General features: G+C 44.7%; 1 protein-coding gene and 1 long non-coding RNA gene across 9 annotated transcripts in view; one reads left to right on the top strand and one right to left on the bottom strand.

Annotated features, from left to right (window-relative positions):
• TOX (thymocyte selection associated high mobility group box) overlaps positions 1–6,470 on the bottom strand; it is a 299,196-nt gene extending 292,726 nt beyond the window's left edge. For 3 of the 4 annotated variants that reach the window (XM_077876859.1, XM_077876860.1, XM_077876861.1), the window contains exon 1: positions 6,079–6,470. In XM_077876859.1, the coding sequence (XP_077732985.1) occupies positions 6,079–6,180 (102 nt within the window). In that variant the 5' untranslated portion in view covers positions 6,181–6,470. Of the gene's footprint in view, positions 1–4,841; positions 4,998–6,078 lie in introns of those variants that run through there. The other variant, XM_077876863.1, reaches the window with a different exon arrangement.
• LOC144300610 (uncharacterized) overlaps positions 6,448–14,546 on the top strand; it is a 122,678-nt gene continuing 114,579 nt past the window's right edge. For 3 of the 5 annotated variants that reach the window (XR_013367388.1, XR_013367390.1, XR_013367387.1), the window contains exons 1-4: positions 6,448–6,497; positions 11,621–11,699; positions 12,203–12,395; positions 13,629–13,753. This is a non-coding gene — a long non-coding RNA (uncharacterized LOC144300610). The remainder of the gene's footprint in view (positions 6,498–11,620; positions 11,700–12,202; positions 12,396–13,628; positions 13,754–14,546) is intronic. The other 2 variants (XR_013367391.1, XR_013367389.1) reach the window with 2 other exon arrangements.

Raw genomic sequence — 14,546 nt, 5'->3', positions numbered from 1 at the left:
CTTGTTTTCTCCTATGGTTATCAATTTTAGATTCTTGGATTTGGTTGTATACAATGCAAGTTTCATCTTAAACAACTGATAATATTTTTAAAACATAATTGTTAACACCATGTAATCAAGTCATGATCATTACATTTCATTTTTATTGAGGTACGAGATGAATATTCTATGTCACGACTTCTCAGGAACCTTGAGATTCATGCTCAAATAGCTAAAGTGTAGGATAAGTTATCTACATTGATTAGTTAAGTAAGTTCTGTGCGTCCAACTCTACCCATGTTATTCTGTTCTCCATGCATATTCTGATGAGGACACTTTAGTCTGTTAATCCTTTTACTTTCTGTAAACATAACTCACCTAACTTACTGTAGGCCAACTAAGGATCGGGAGACCACAGTCCCACTTTCCTACTAGTTTACAATCTAAATAAAGATTTCCTACTCAAAAAGGGATGTTCCAGAGGTTGTTCCCAAGTTCTAAATACACTGTGCTTAAAATGTGGGGGGAAGGAGGAAACTATGAGAGCTTAGAAATGACCGCCATGGTTACTTCCCCGCACAGCATCCTATCTATTTTTTCTTGATCTATTGCTTGATCTTATGTCATTCATTCCGAAGGGGAAGTAGGGAAAAGAAGAATAGCCTAATTTGGGATTTTAAAAAAGTGGGTATGAGCCCAAAGACTTGCAGATTCCAATTTCCTTAACCAGAAAATGAGGTCAGGTACTGGAGGAAGAATGGATATGTCAACATGATGATGGTAACAACGGTGACAACCAGGAAAGGGAGCATGCTCTCCAAGATAATCACAATGCTGAGTCACATTCCTGAGGAGAAAGTGGAGAGTTCCCATTAGAAGGGACAGACCTCCCAGGTTCAATTTAAGATTGGGGCGGGGAGAAGCCAGGGCGACAGGCTGGATTGGAGGTGCTTGCGAAGGGGGGGTGGGGGAACTAGGGGTGAGGCAGGAGGCACACAGACAGACCAGCTGCTGAGGGCAGGCTTTGAATCAGGACAGGAAGGATCACCAGCAGTAGAGAAATACCTCCAGGGTATCTTCAACTTTCTAGTATCCTGGCAAAATGTTGGAAAACACTAGAATAAATCATCCTTTGTAGCTAAATAAAACTTTCCTCCAATTCTCTGTTACCCTCTCTTGAATTGAGCCCATCCCAAAAAATGTATGACCACAAAAATAGTTCCACACGCTGAAACTAATAGGTTCAATCCCAAGGAAGCCACTGTTAAACTTGAAACTATCCTGTCGTCGTCTTCCAGGTTCAAGTGTCTTACTTCTTTCCTGTTCTTACATCCCTTGTGAGCATGTCTTTTAAAAAAGATCTACAATAAGCAGTATATTAAGATAATATTTCATTGTCAGTTTGGTTTTTCTAAGTAAGCAAAACATTAAAACACTGCTTACTATCATCATTCAGGAACTGTAAAGATATATGATAAACTGTGAGAATACTAAACCCCATAACCCATGTTCTAAGTAGCATTTGATCTCTCTAAAACCCCTAACTATAATTTTTGCATAGACACTTAAAATTGGAATTTGTGACAGTGAAATATCCCACAAAGTCAAGATAGCTACATTTGAGGTTTTTGTAGAATATCTGATTTAGCGGTCAAAACCGTATGATTGCTTGTTTTATGCTCTTTCTCGCCTATAAAAATTCTATTTAAGCCACATTTTTAGGACCTCAAAACTTAAGGAAGATCCAGCCAGTAAAGCTCCCAGGGGAGTTTTAATCATACTAATGATGTTCCAAGTATCAAATATGAATTTACTGAAGTCCTAGAAGTTATGGAGGTGGATAGAGAACTAATCAAGCATGATGCTCTAGATTGCTTATAACCCTCCCCTTCCTCCTCCTCCTCCTTTCCCCATCCCCTCCTCTTTTTTTTTCTTACACTTATTAATTAAAGTAGGAATAATGACTCCACCTTAATGTACTTGCACATCCTGTATTTTAGATGTGGTAAGTTCTGGCACATTTAACTATGAGACATAATGCTCTAACTAAATAGGAAAATAAGCTCAAAGGAGATTTAGAAGAGACAACAAAGAATCTCGTTTTTCTCAAAAGTTATTGAGTGTTTAGCCCTGACATTTCAATGCTGAGTTCATCACAAATAGGTCCTTCTTCCTATGTTTATAGGAAAAGATTATACACTGTCCTTCTTCATTTCAATGACAAAAGCCCAACATCCCAAACGGCCATTATTCTTTACTCTGTATATAACTATGTATTAAGCATGGGTTTGTGTCTTGGACTTCCCTATGTCTAAACCAACCAAAGAAAGATTCAGGACCTGATTCGACAAAAGCAACCACTGAGAACAGTGCAGACCATTATTTCCTCTCCCACTGCTGGCAGAGGTCAGCATCCCTGTGATTAGCCATGTCATAACATCATTGTATTACTGCTCCTCATGTGGGCAGATACTGAGCAATAACTGAACACATCACATCATTGTAAAAATGAAAAAGTGCCACTTCTTTGTCCCAATTTAGCATAAAATCAGTGAAAACAATCTTTACAAATGACACTGCACTAAGAAACTGAAAGGAGCTGTTATTACTCCGTAGGTATAGATTTAAAAACTGATGCTCTGACATCTTCCACTAGAACAAAAAAATAGGACTCTATCTTCCTACTGCACTCCAGTTATGGGCTCCCTAAATGTAATTTCACTTAAGGGATACAACGTTACTTAAAATAGTCTTAATTAGATGAAACTGACTATGTTAGGGTCCCTCAGTGTCTGAAATGTAACCACGCTCTAAGTTCCAAGAGGTGAAGGCTGTTACTTTCAGCCTGCATGCATCTGTCCAGTCTAAGGGCTGCGCTGCTGTTTCAAAGGCTGACCTATATACAGCAGCATGCCATCCGTTCTGGCTGTTTGTACAAGAGATGCCTCGCACCGTTGCCATAACCAACATCATCCGCATTGTTCTCACTTTTCTCCCGCAATGGGCTATGTGAAAATGGAGGCCACTTTGCATAGTGATGTGTTCAAAACATAATGCGCCCTTACAATAGAGCAACAGTGGATTAAACGGTTTCCAAAAAAAATTCCTCCTCCTGAGTTTATTGACTGAAAAATGCAAGTAGCGTTTAGAGCCAGAGAGAGTCAGCAGGGTGACACAACCTCCTTTTAGTTTAGGAAAGCTTCTGGAAGAGGCTACTCATTTTGTGGATTAGGGTCTCTTCCAACATTGAAAAAAAAAAAAAATCAGTGGGAAAACTATAGTCACAACTGCATGATCCTGAAGCACATAAAGATACCGGTTCCACTGGGATTTAGCAGACCAACTTTAACTATAAAAGTGTTGACAGATTTAAAGTAAAGCTAATTATTAACGTATGATCTTATCACCCTATTAAAAACAAATAACCTGACAAAGTGACTGTTTCTTGTAATAAACCACATATTCATGACACCTCTCAAAGACGCAAGGTTTACTTTGCTGTCTTGGCTCTTTTAGGGAAGTCTGATCCAACTTATGTTTACTAAATGTAGACAGAGATTTCTTATTTCACAGCTTCCAAACTTCTGCTCATCTTCCCTATCCCTGTAAATCCACTTGGGTCACTGCAAAAATGAAGGCTACTTGACTACTTTCTAAGCAACTAAAATAGTGAAGCTGGACAGAAATTGTGTACCAGTGCTGATCATGATGGATTAGAAAAAACTAGTGTCTGGGTTTTCTGGGGCCTACCAAACCTACTCAGTGTATTTAATATAATTGGGGATCAGTGACAAATATATTTGATAGACTGCTATACAGAGAAAGGCAGGGGAAGGCGATCTTCCTGAAGCATTTCCATGAAGTCTCTTCCTACTATTAGAAGTATATCATGACTTTGCATCTTTAAAAATCCATTATTCCCTGGATAAGTTAAATAGAAGACTTGCAACTAGTCTATAGAAAGGGTGGCTAATTTGCATTTAAAAAGAACAGTTTGCTCCTCATACACGGGGGGGACTTAAAAGGAACTTCAATGAGCTAGTAAAGAAATTCTGAAGACTTTCTAAATTAATTTATTCAATTCACAGCACAACCCACGAAAATTATTTAAGGCACTTAATTGGAAAATGATTTAATATATTGAAGTAATTCTTGATTTTCCAAAGCATTTAACTTTTAAATTAAATCTGACCCTACTATCACAAGAATGACAAGTGAAATGTGTATCCAAGTCATTACCTTCTTTTTGGAGCCTAAAATCACCGATAAATTTAATAAGATTTGTCCAGTTTCACTGCCAAAATGGTTCTGACTTTTTGGTACTGGTTACTACGCTGGAGGATGTGTTTACTATCCACGATAGGTCTGCTGCTTTATCATTTGTATTAGTACTGGTAACGGTGTTATATGAGCAAAATAGAACGTTACAAGCACAAAATAACTTGCTTGGAAAAGCAAAACAGATTTTGGAATGAAAGCACTAATGCTGCTAACAAATAATGAAACTTCATCACACAAACTTCTCTTGCCAAAGTTACCGGAGCTTTCCAACCTGTTTCTGGCTCAAGAGCTCCCTGTATGATAAAAAGCCTTTCTGCCTTGCAGAAGAAGCCTACGTGTCCTTCGTTTCAGACCTGCCTATCCATCACAGGCATCCAGCACATCCCTTGTACAGAGCTTTGCACTGTGCACAACATCAAGGAGCTTCTGCACGGAGTTGGAGCTGTGGTTCACTTAACTCGCAGAGTGTGTGTGTGTGTGTGTGTGTGTGTGTGTGTGTGTCCCGACTGACCAAGGCTCGGGGCTGCGAGGCGGTGGCGTGGTGGGGAGCCCGGGGGCTGAGGAGGCAGCGCGCTAAATACCTCTGTACCGCGTAAAAGAGCTGTTTGATGATGCCTCGCCGCCAGGCAAATGTTAGGAGTCCCAACGACTCATCCGGTGGAATTCACGGAGGGGCTGACCGGGAACTGCTCGCAGGGGCTACAGGACCGCGCAGGTGGGGCGCGAGCTGGGCGTCCCGACCCCTCGCCCCGCGCCGCGGGGAACGCGGTCCTCCCCGCCGACGCTCCCGGGCCGGGCGGCTCGCCCCCGTCCAACAAGCCCCGCGAGCACGGCCCTGGCCCCGCGGCTGCTCCCGGAGGCCCGGCCCCGCGCGCCCTCCCTCCCGGGGCCGAGAGCTGGAGAGGCGCCGAGACCAACCCCCCCCTTCGCAGCCCCGGACCGTTGCGTCCAAGGGACCGGCGGAGCCCCCGCCCCCGCCCCCGCCCCCGCCCGGGCCACCCGCCCGGCCGGCCGCGCTCGGGTGCCCCGCGGCCTTGGCACCTGGGGTCACCGGGCCGGGGGTGCAGCCCGGCCCGGGACCCTGCTCCGGCCCCGCGGGAGCGCTGGAGCTCCGGGGCTCCGGACGGGAACTCGACGCGCTCGTCCGGCTTCCCACAAACTTGCGGTGACCGCGCGCACCCCCGAGCGGGAGCTGTGCCCGTCCCCGCGCGGCTCCCCCGTGCACCCCGGCCCGCACAGCCGCGTCCCACAGGGCGCGGGAAAACAAAAGGCTTGCGGGGCGATGTTCCCGGCGGGGGTTGGGGGGGGGCGTCTCCCCGGTCCCCGCACCCCGACTCGCGGCGGCTCCGCTGGCAACTAACCCCGCTCAGGGAAGCGGTGCCACGGGTCCCCGCAGCCCGGGAGAGGGCGGGAGGGACGAGGGGAAACTAGAAAATAAACTGACTTCTCTTACTCTCTGCCTCCGTTCCCGGACCCCAGACACACCCCCCAAAGTATTCCGTGGGTTTCTCTTAATTTTTTTTTTAACGCCCCCCGGCAAACCCAGGCAGGGAGCCTTCGTGGCGAACAGCAGGAAGGGAAGGATCCGAGCAAACCGTGTCACTTTCCGCACGATCGCGGTGTTTGGCAAACCCCCGGAGCTGCTGCACAGTATCTACTACCCCAGCGCACGCAGGGCTGTAGCGGGCTGCGAGCCGAGCGCGCCCGGGACCGGCCTCCGCCGACCGCCCCGGCAGCCGGGCCAGCCCGCCGCCGCCGCCGCCCCCCTCCCGGGATCCAGCAGCAAGAACACGGTGGAAACAAAAGCAGAGCGTTCACCTTGTTGCAATAGTAGGGGTCCAGGCAGGGAGAAGGTCCCAGACAGGGAGCGTCGGGCGCAGCGGCGGGCTGGGCTGGAGGTGGATAGAATCTTACGTCCATTTCACTCTCACATCAAGCAACTCCTTTTCTTTTCCTTTTTTTAAAAAAAGTGTTCAGCAAAACAAGCTTAGACGGAACAGAGAGAGGTGTCTGGACTCAGGAGTAAAAGAAACACCTTCCTTCCCTCACATCCGTTTGTGGTTTGTTTAAGAAGAAGAGGAGAAAAAAAAAAAAAAAAGAAAAAAAAAAAAAAAGAGGGGGGAAAAGCGCTCAACTCTCCCCCAAGCCGCGGCGCGCACCCGTCGGCGCCGAGCGCGCAGCCTGCTCCGCCGCCGCCTCCCGGCCCCGCCGCCGCCGCCGCCGCCGCCGCCGGGCAGGTAACTTCATGCGCTCATTGTCCCCCCGCCCGCCCCCCCATCCCCGCCTCCCGCGCCCCTCGCCGCCCGGCACACGCGCTCGCGCTCGGGCTCTAGGTCCTGGGCGTTTTATTGGAGTCTCTGAGTTGCTCTGCTTTTAGTTTATTTTCTCCACCTTGGAGGCCTGGGATGGGGGGAGGAATGAGGAATGAAGAGGGGGACAGGGCGGGGGGTGGGGGGGTGAACGCCCCGGGCCGGGCGGGGTAGGGTGCGCGGCAGGACGCGGGGCTGCTCGCGGCCCAATGGCTGCAGCTCGGGTCTGGGGGCCGGGGCCGGAGGAGGGAGGAGCGGAGGGGGAGGAGGAGGAGGAGGAGGAGGAGGAGGAGAGCGCGGCCGGGACCGGGCCGGGGCGGCGGGACCCCGCGGAGCCTCCGCCGGGTCCGGGCCGCGCTCCTCCCGGCCGGCGCGTCGCACACAAAGGGGCTGCGGAGCCCCAGCGCCCGCCGCCCGGGGGCACGGCGGGGAGCGCGCAGCAAGGGGGCGCTGTGGCGCACCCCGCCCCGCAGCCCCGCCCCCGGGCCCGCCCCGGCCCCACCCCGCTCCCACCCCGCTCCCGCCGCCCCCTCCGCGGCCGTCCCCACCTCTTTCTCTGCGTTCGCCGCCTCCCCTTTCGTGCCTGTCCCCTCTGGCGTCGCTGCGTCCCCACCCTTCCTCCCAGCCCCTGGTGGCGGTGACTGTGCCACGCGGCGCGGGCCCGGGGCCGTGGCCCGGGGCCCCGCAGGGAGCGCGGATCCTCTGTGCGCCGTAGCGGGCTACTTGGGCTCCCCGGCCCAGGGGCCCGGAAGGACTGCAGGGTGTGCAGGAGCCCCCGAGGCGCCCCCCTTCTGTTGCGCGCTTCCGCCTCCAGCCCTCACCTCGCAAGGATCTGTGACCCACTGGAGGGTTTGCAAAGCTAAGGCAGCCCGAGAGACTCCGCAAAGACCACGGGGGTAAATCAGAGTGTAAATAGGGAAACAGCCCCCCGCACCCTGGATCGGGCTAGAGGGAGAACACGCGGGCTGTTAGCTGCCCCTGAGGGGATTCTTGTGGTTTTGTAATTGGACGCTCTTGGAGAGGCACAGGAGACCCGGAGTCAGCCTCCCCAGGTCCCTGGGAGGAGGAGATCGCCAGTCGTGTTTTCCCGCCTTACCTCTGAAACCCAAGGCGCTTGCAACTCCCCCCCCCCCCCATGGCTGGGGGGCAAAAAATCCGCATATTTTGGCTGTAGTCCAAGAGATTTATCCCTGAGGCTCTGTCCTTGGTGGGAAGTCCAGGCCAGGCCAGAGTGGGTGATAGTTACCTTCCCAGGAGGAAGCAGCCCCACACAGTAGGGCCTAAGACCCTGCAAAGGAGCCTGGAAGTAACTTCATCCATTCCACTTGTTTCTGGTGTTAAGGAGGGCACTAATGACATTTTGGCACCCTACACAACTTTACAGTGCGTGCTGATTGCCAACCGCTCTGTACAACTTTCTCACAGTGATGTTGTTTCCTCTGCAACTGAGAGCACCTGTCAGGTACAATCAGAGGGATCTGGAAGAAAATCTATGAAGAAAGTAAAAGAAATGATAATATTATTGGATGTCTTTACATGACTTTTTAGGAACCTTTTAGCAAGCATTGCTTCGTACTCTTTGCATCCTTTTCCTCTGAGCCATTGTTTTCTTTCTTCCCTTCATCATTTTTATGAGTAGCAAAAATCTAGCCCTTTCCCCATCTCAAGATTGACATGGTAGAAATTGTGTAGGGAGAGAGAGCAGTGAGAAAATAAGAATTCCTCTCCCCTGGATTCAGAAGAACCTCCATATTTATAGGTCCTTCAAGGCATAAAATAAAATAAGAAACAGAATTTTTTTTCCTCTTAATAAAGGTCTTTATAGTAAAATTTAAATGCTTTGTGTTTTGTAGTGTCATTGTTCAAAATTCAATGGCAGATGCTAAATGTAGTGGTTTGTACTCCACAATTAAAAAAAAGAAATACCTTTTGAATTTAACTTAAATATTTCCAAGCTTAAGTTTCTATCATCCATTCAGCACTTATCACTAACATATTACAGCAGTTCAAAATTCAATTCTAAAAACTTCCTTAGAATCTGCAATTGAGGGGCGCTTGGGTGGCTCAGCAGTTGAGCATCTGCCTTCAGCTCAGGACGTGATCCCAGAGTTTCCATCAAGTCCCGTATGGAGCCTGCTTCTCCTCCCTCTGCCTATGTCTCTGCCTCTCTCTGTGTCTCTCATGAATAAATAAATAAAACTTAAAAAAAAAAAAAAAGAATCTGTAATTGAAGTACTGTTTGATGGCTCCGGGAACATCAAGAAGATGAAAAGTATCAGGACAGGAACAATATCATTCATTATCAACATCTTGACACCTAGGGAAGACAATGATGTCCATACTGTGTTCCATAGACCTACTATACTATTTTCTCTGTCTCGAGGAAAAACCCAAAAGCATGGGAAGTGTGTGACCTTCCATTTAATTTGGGCCTGGTTTCTTCCATGTGCAATCAGTAGAGTCAAAGTGATATGTTTGTGCATGACCTGGTATCAGGGGTGGGAATGTGAGGTTTTGATTTAAAAAGCTCTTGGGGAACCTGGGTGGCTCAGTGGTTGAGCATCTGCCTTTGGCTCAGGTCATGATCCTGGGGTCCGGGGATCTAGTCCTGCACTGGGCTCCCCACAGGGAGCCTGCTTTTCCCTCTGCCTATGTCTCTGCCTCTCTCTGTGTGTCTCTCATGAATAAATAAATAAAATCTAAAAATAAATAAAATAAAATAAAAATAAATAAAGCTCTTGACTCCAATTACTCATACATGGAGAGTAGACCATGAAAGTCAACTTCATGGGGGGTGGGGGTGGTAATGAAAATGGAGTTAATGATCGATCAATCATGCCTACAGAATGAAGTCTCTATAGAGATCCCCAAAGTTCAGGATTCACACAGCTTCTGGGCTGGTGACCATGTGGAGGTCCACAGAGAGTGACTGTCTGGAGAGAGCATGGAAGCTCTATGCCTTTTCCCACATACCTTACCCTATGTTTCCCTTCCATCTGGATCTTCATCTGTATATTTCATCATATCCTTTTATAATAAATAGGTAAACAGTAAGTAAACTATTTTCCTGAGTCTTGTGAGCCCTTCTACTAAATTCATCAAACCCAAGGAGGGGATCATGGGAACTTCTGATTGATAACTGACCAGCCAAAAGCACAGTTAACACCCTGAACTTGCAGTTGGCATCTCAGGTGGTTGGGGCAGTGCCTTAGCCTGCAGGATCTGATGCCATCTCCAGGTAGATACTGTTGGAATTGGGTTAGATTGTAGGACACCCACCTGGTGTGATAGAATTGCTTGAGTTTTTCCTACCTCAGATAGGAATGTGAACTGTTGGTTCAAAAAAAAAAAAAAAAAAAAAAGCTCTTAACCCCAATCACTCATACTTTAAGAATAGACCATGCAGATCATCTCAGTGTGATCTGAAAAAAAAAAATATTCTCTTTATAATGCTCCATCCAAGGCCTATCACATATGGAATGGGAACAGTCTTCCCAAGAAAAACTTGGAGGAAGTTGAATAGCTAAAGCAATGAGGAAATCTTGTTAATTTGGGAGATAAAAATAGTAGAGAGGCGTTATATTATTTTTCAATTTCTAGGACATTCAGCTGTATATCATGGCTAAGTTTACTAATTTATTTGTCCATCCATTCACTTGTATATTATTCAACAAAGACGTATAAGCAGAGTAAAGCTCTGTGCTATGTATTGTGTATAGTTTGACATGTAAGAACAAATTACTCAAAATCGTTTCTGTTTTAGATGTGTTACAGTCTTCTAAAGCAGTATTTCTGACTTTGCCTAGTCAGTGGAGTCACCCTAGAAGCTTTGAAAAATACTCATGCCTGGACTCCTCCCCATAGAATTTGATTCAATCCATTTAGAGTAGGGCCTGGGCATAGGAGTTTTTAAAAGCCGTCCATCCAATGGCTTTCAATTTCAGGAAAGATTGGGAACCACTGGTCCAGGAGGAAAGATAACATGCCACAAAGGAATGTTAAAAGCACAAAAATTTTCATCAGTGAATTTCTGGGCTAGGTTGTTATTTTGTGTTGGCTCTCAGAAGGGGGACATAGAGGATCACCACTCTAGGTCCCCGTCATCCACATTGCCCTTACGGAGACTGAGTGTGGCGATTGACTCAGTTATTCTAGCTAAGCAGGAAAAATTGCCCTTAGAGACCCAAATTACAATTTAGTCGTCTGAACTAGGAATTCTCATTACCAAAAAAAAAAAAAAAGTGTGTCCATGAACAAAACATTTCCTTACTAGTATTGATGTAATAAAGTCGATAGCCACACTTTCTGAAATACCTATTACATCCTGGACCTAGTCATAATTTCTTTACATAATTTCATTTCACTTTCTTATTTAGTATTACAAGTTACATTGGAAACCCTAACCACTAATTACAAAGCACACTTAGCATCTCATTTTGTTCCCTCAACACCACGCATCTTCATTTTAATTACAGTTTCATAATTGTTATGTTTTCAAATTTGCGCTTGTTTCCATTGACCACATTTTATGTTTACTGATTCTCTGCACTGTGGACATAAGTCCTAAATCTTGTAGCAATGTCTCCAAACTGCACACAGACTGTTTTGCATTAGGGAAAATATCCTCTAGACAGTCAGTCCTATCCATGATTTATGAGCATCTTATAAAAATCATTCAACAATGCCAACAACAAAATGGCACTTCTTGAGGGGTATTTTTCGTTAGCCTTTGGAGTTAGTTTTTTTTTTTTTTTTTTTTTTTTTTTTTTTTTAAGGATAATAGCCATCTATATATTGACAATGAGGATGAAAGATCTTATAGAGGGATTTATTTTGAAATGCCAAATATTGCAACTAGAATCAAAGCATGCTATATTTTATAACAAAATTAAATCCTCCTCTTAATGTTTAAGGGTGAGCTTTCCAGCAATAGCTGACACCTCAGTCTCTCTTGTAGAAGAAAACCTCATTCTTTTAAAATACCACTCATTTGAACACCTGGTATGAGCCACTGTGTGTTATAAACCATCTTGTTATGCATGTGTTTACAGGTTTACCTTCCTGACGAGATTACCAGCTGGTCTGCTTCCTTACAACTTAACCAACGTTGAGTCCTACATGTCTTAAAAGGTTCTGTAAATATCATCAATGGTTTTGATAGGAAACATTTACATTTTCTCAATTTACCAGTTAGAATTTACTGTTGTCCAGAGGTTTTTTTTTTTTTTTCTTTAAATAGTTTTCTAAAGTAATTTAAATGTAAAATAGAATGATATGCAATCCATAATATAATGCAGTGGGAGAACACAGAGTTCTGAAGTTTATTTCCTGGGGAGACTAGTGAGAAATGACTAGATTGTAAGTCTTTCAACCAGAAAATAAAGGATTTCAGAATGATGAGGAAAGTTTGAAGGAAATGATATAGGGTCCACAGATACCTCACATGGTACTAAATGACTCATAAAATGCAGTATTTTTTACATAATATGGGAAGTGTGCCATGCTTGTACATCTTACCATTGAGTATGGGACAGTACTGTGATCTTTAACAATATACAACATTTGCGGCATAATAGCTATAATAGGACTCTTCAGCTATTTTACACAGCAATAATCCAGTCCTCTCTCATCAGGATAAACTGTGAGGACAAATCCTTTCAAAATCAGAATTAGTTCCTTGGAAAAGAGTGAGGCCACAATTATCCCTTAAGTAGGAGCAGCTGCAACATGGGATCGGCCTGGAGCGTGGCGGTGAAGTGTTTCTCCAATGCAATTAAATGGATTTTTTAAATGCAAACTAATATTCTATAAAAAGTCACTTGGAAGGTAAGTAGGTGTGGAATTGATGAGATGAAAGGAACAGTCCTGTCACTTTACCTGAGTTAATATTCCTGCCTTAGTAAATGCTATTTTGGTGAAAATGGACAATCCAGGCTCACACTTTCCCATGAAGTGGGGCCCTGAAAGGGGCCCAGAGTAATACAAAGGAAAGATAATACTGGTTTTCTTGTACACCCTGTGCCTTATTTTGAACTGTGTTCATAGCTGTGTTTTGTTATTGTTGGTTTTCAAAAAGACACGATGAGTCAACAGGAACACTTCAATTTAAAGAGGGAAGGTATCACTTGGGTAGAAACATATAAATAGAACTCACAGGACTTAGTTCAGTCAGTACCTCGTCCAGAGTAAGACAGAAAGGGATGAGAACTTAGTTTTTCACCACAGAGATGATTAAAGGATTGGGAAAATAAGACCTTTAAGAAAGATTAAAGGACCTGAACCGAAGGGGGCATACAGAGAGGGGGTGATGTACTATCTTCAAATTATGTATCTCAAGAGTTCTTTTACAAACAACGAGAGAGAACACCTTCACTGAGGATACGACATAAGAAATTGGATGTAATACTAGAGCATTGAGGATTTAGTCACACAGGGAAAGAATTTTCCCCAGGGATCTTGAATGTATCACCAAAGGAGAGAGCGGGCCCTCCATAGGACTGACTGTAAAATCTCTGCACCCAGTGAAAGTTTATCAGGTCACCAGAGCACCCAGTGACACCCCTCTTCTTGAAATTCTGTACTATCAGGTGGGCAGAGGTTTTGAACTTAGCTCTAATTGTCTAAAGGATTTCTGTGTTCGTACACTTCGGATGGCATAAAATGTTCATCCAGACAGGGAACCAAGGCATCTCGTGCAGTTCTTTAAAAAGTCAAAAAAAAAAAAAAAAAAAAAAAAGAAAAAGCTTTCTTTTACATTAGACGTGTTCCTGAATATTTTCAAGAACTTTGGTTCCAAAGAAAAACAGCAAATGTCTGATTTTGCCAGCAAAATTTAAGATGTTGTTAAAACTAGCTTTAAAATTATGTTTTAAAATTAAATACTAAACATTGAAACTCAGAGCTAACTTGGAGTTAAAATACTTAACACATTCTTAGAATGTTACTTTTGTGAAAAGGTACTCTCACTTGATAAAGATGGCCTTATAGGATGATCTCAGAGCCAAAGATGAAAGAGAAGGAATCTTCCCTGCTTTATAATAGTATGTTTTTAATATGTAGCCTTCAATTCACTAATTCAAAAATCAAACATTTTGAAGACAGCAAGAGACTCTTGAGCTCCCACTCAGGCTGATGGTTGCTACTGAGTTCCCACTCATCCCATGAAATCTTCCAGGGCTGATTAGGTAAGTGATTTTTGAACCTCGCCCTGCCCAGTTTCCACACACAGTTCCTGATCTCTGTCCTGATTAGGGACTCACTGCTTCTTCCACTACAAATCCACTTAGGCTTGACCTTTACATAATGCAATTACCTGACTATCCATGGATTACTTTAATGTTTCCATTTTGTTCCTAATGGGGCTCCAATATGCCTGTCTGTATTAATGTATTTGATGCTGATTAGAAGCTCCTAGAGGGAAGAGATGGCATCTCTCTGAAGAGGACTGATGGCCCCAAATAGCATCAATTCCTTAAACAGTCCTCTTTGCAAGAAGACAAATTAACTTGGCATATTTTTTCGTGGTCTCAGAAGGAGTTAATTTAGGAAGCTACTGGTAAAAATTCATGATATCATAGTATGTAAACACTTCCACTTCACTGTGACAGGTTGGGAAGAGTTACAGTAGTATTGCCTTCTCTATGTGCCTCAGCTGTATTATTATGGTCAAATATCATTTTTAATTAAGGACACCATTATTAAAGGCCCTCTCTATATTAGGTGTCTTACATAACAATATATGCTGGTTGTTGTTGCTTCTCCGCCCCTACTCCCTTGGCTGCTTTACTCATTTATGTTTTCCGTGTGGCCTCTATATGCATTTATAACTTCCAGAACAAGAATTTATCAGGGAATGAATGGAAATAATAGCATTTAATCAGAGGGAAGAGTATTAACAAAGTCAAAGAGGCTTTTAAAGACAAAGAAAAGTTTGAGAACAACCAGGACAAGCAATTGGGTATTTGGTGTAGTTTTTGA

Source organism: Canis aureus, chromosome 28 (genome assembly GCF_053574225.1).
Source record: "Canis aureus isolate CA01 chromosome 28, VMU_Caureus_v.1.0, whole genome shotgun sequence".
In the NCBI taxonomy this organism is placed as follows: Eukaryota; Metazoa; Chordata; class Mammalia; order Carnivora; family Canidae; genus Canis; species Canis aureus.
Note: the sequence above shows the minus strand (reverse complement) of the source record. Positions and strands in the feature narration are given on the sequence as shown.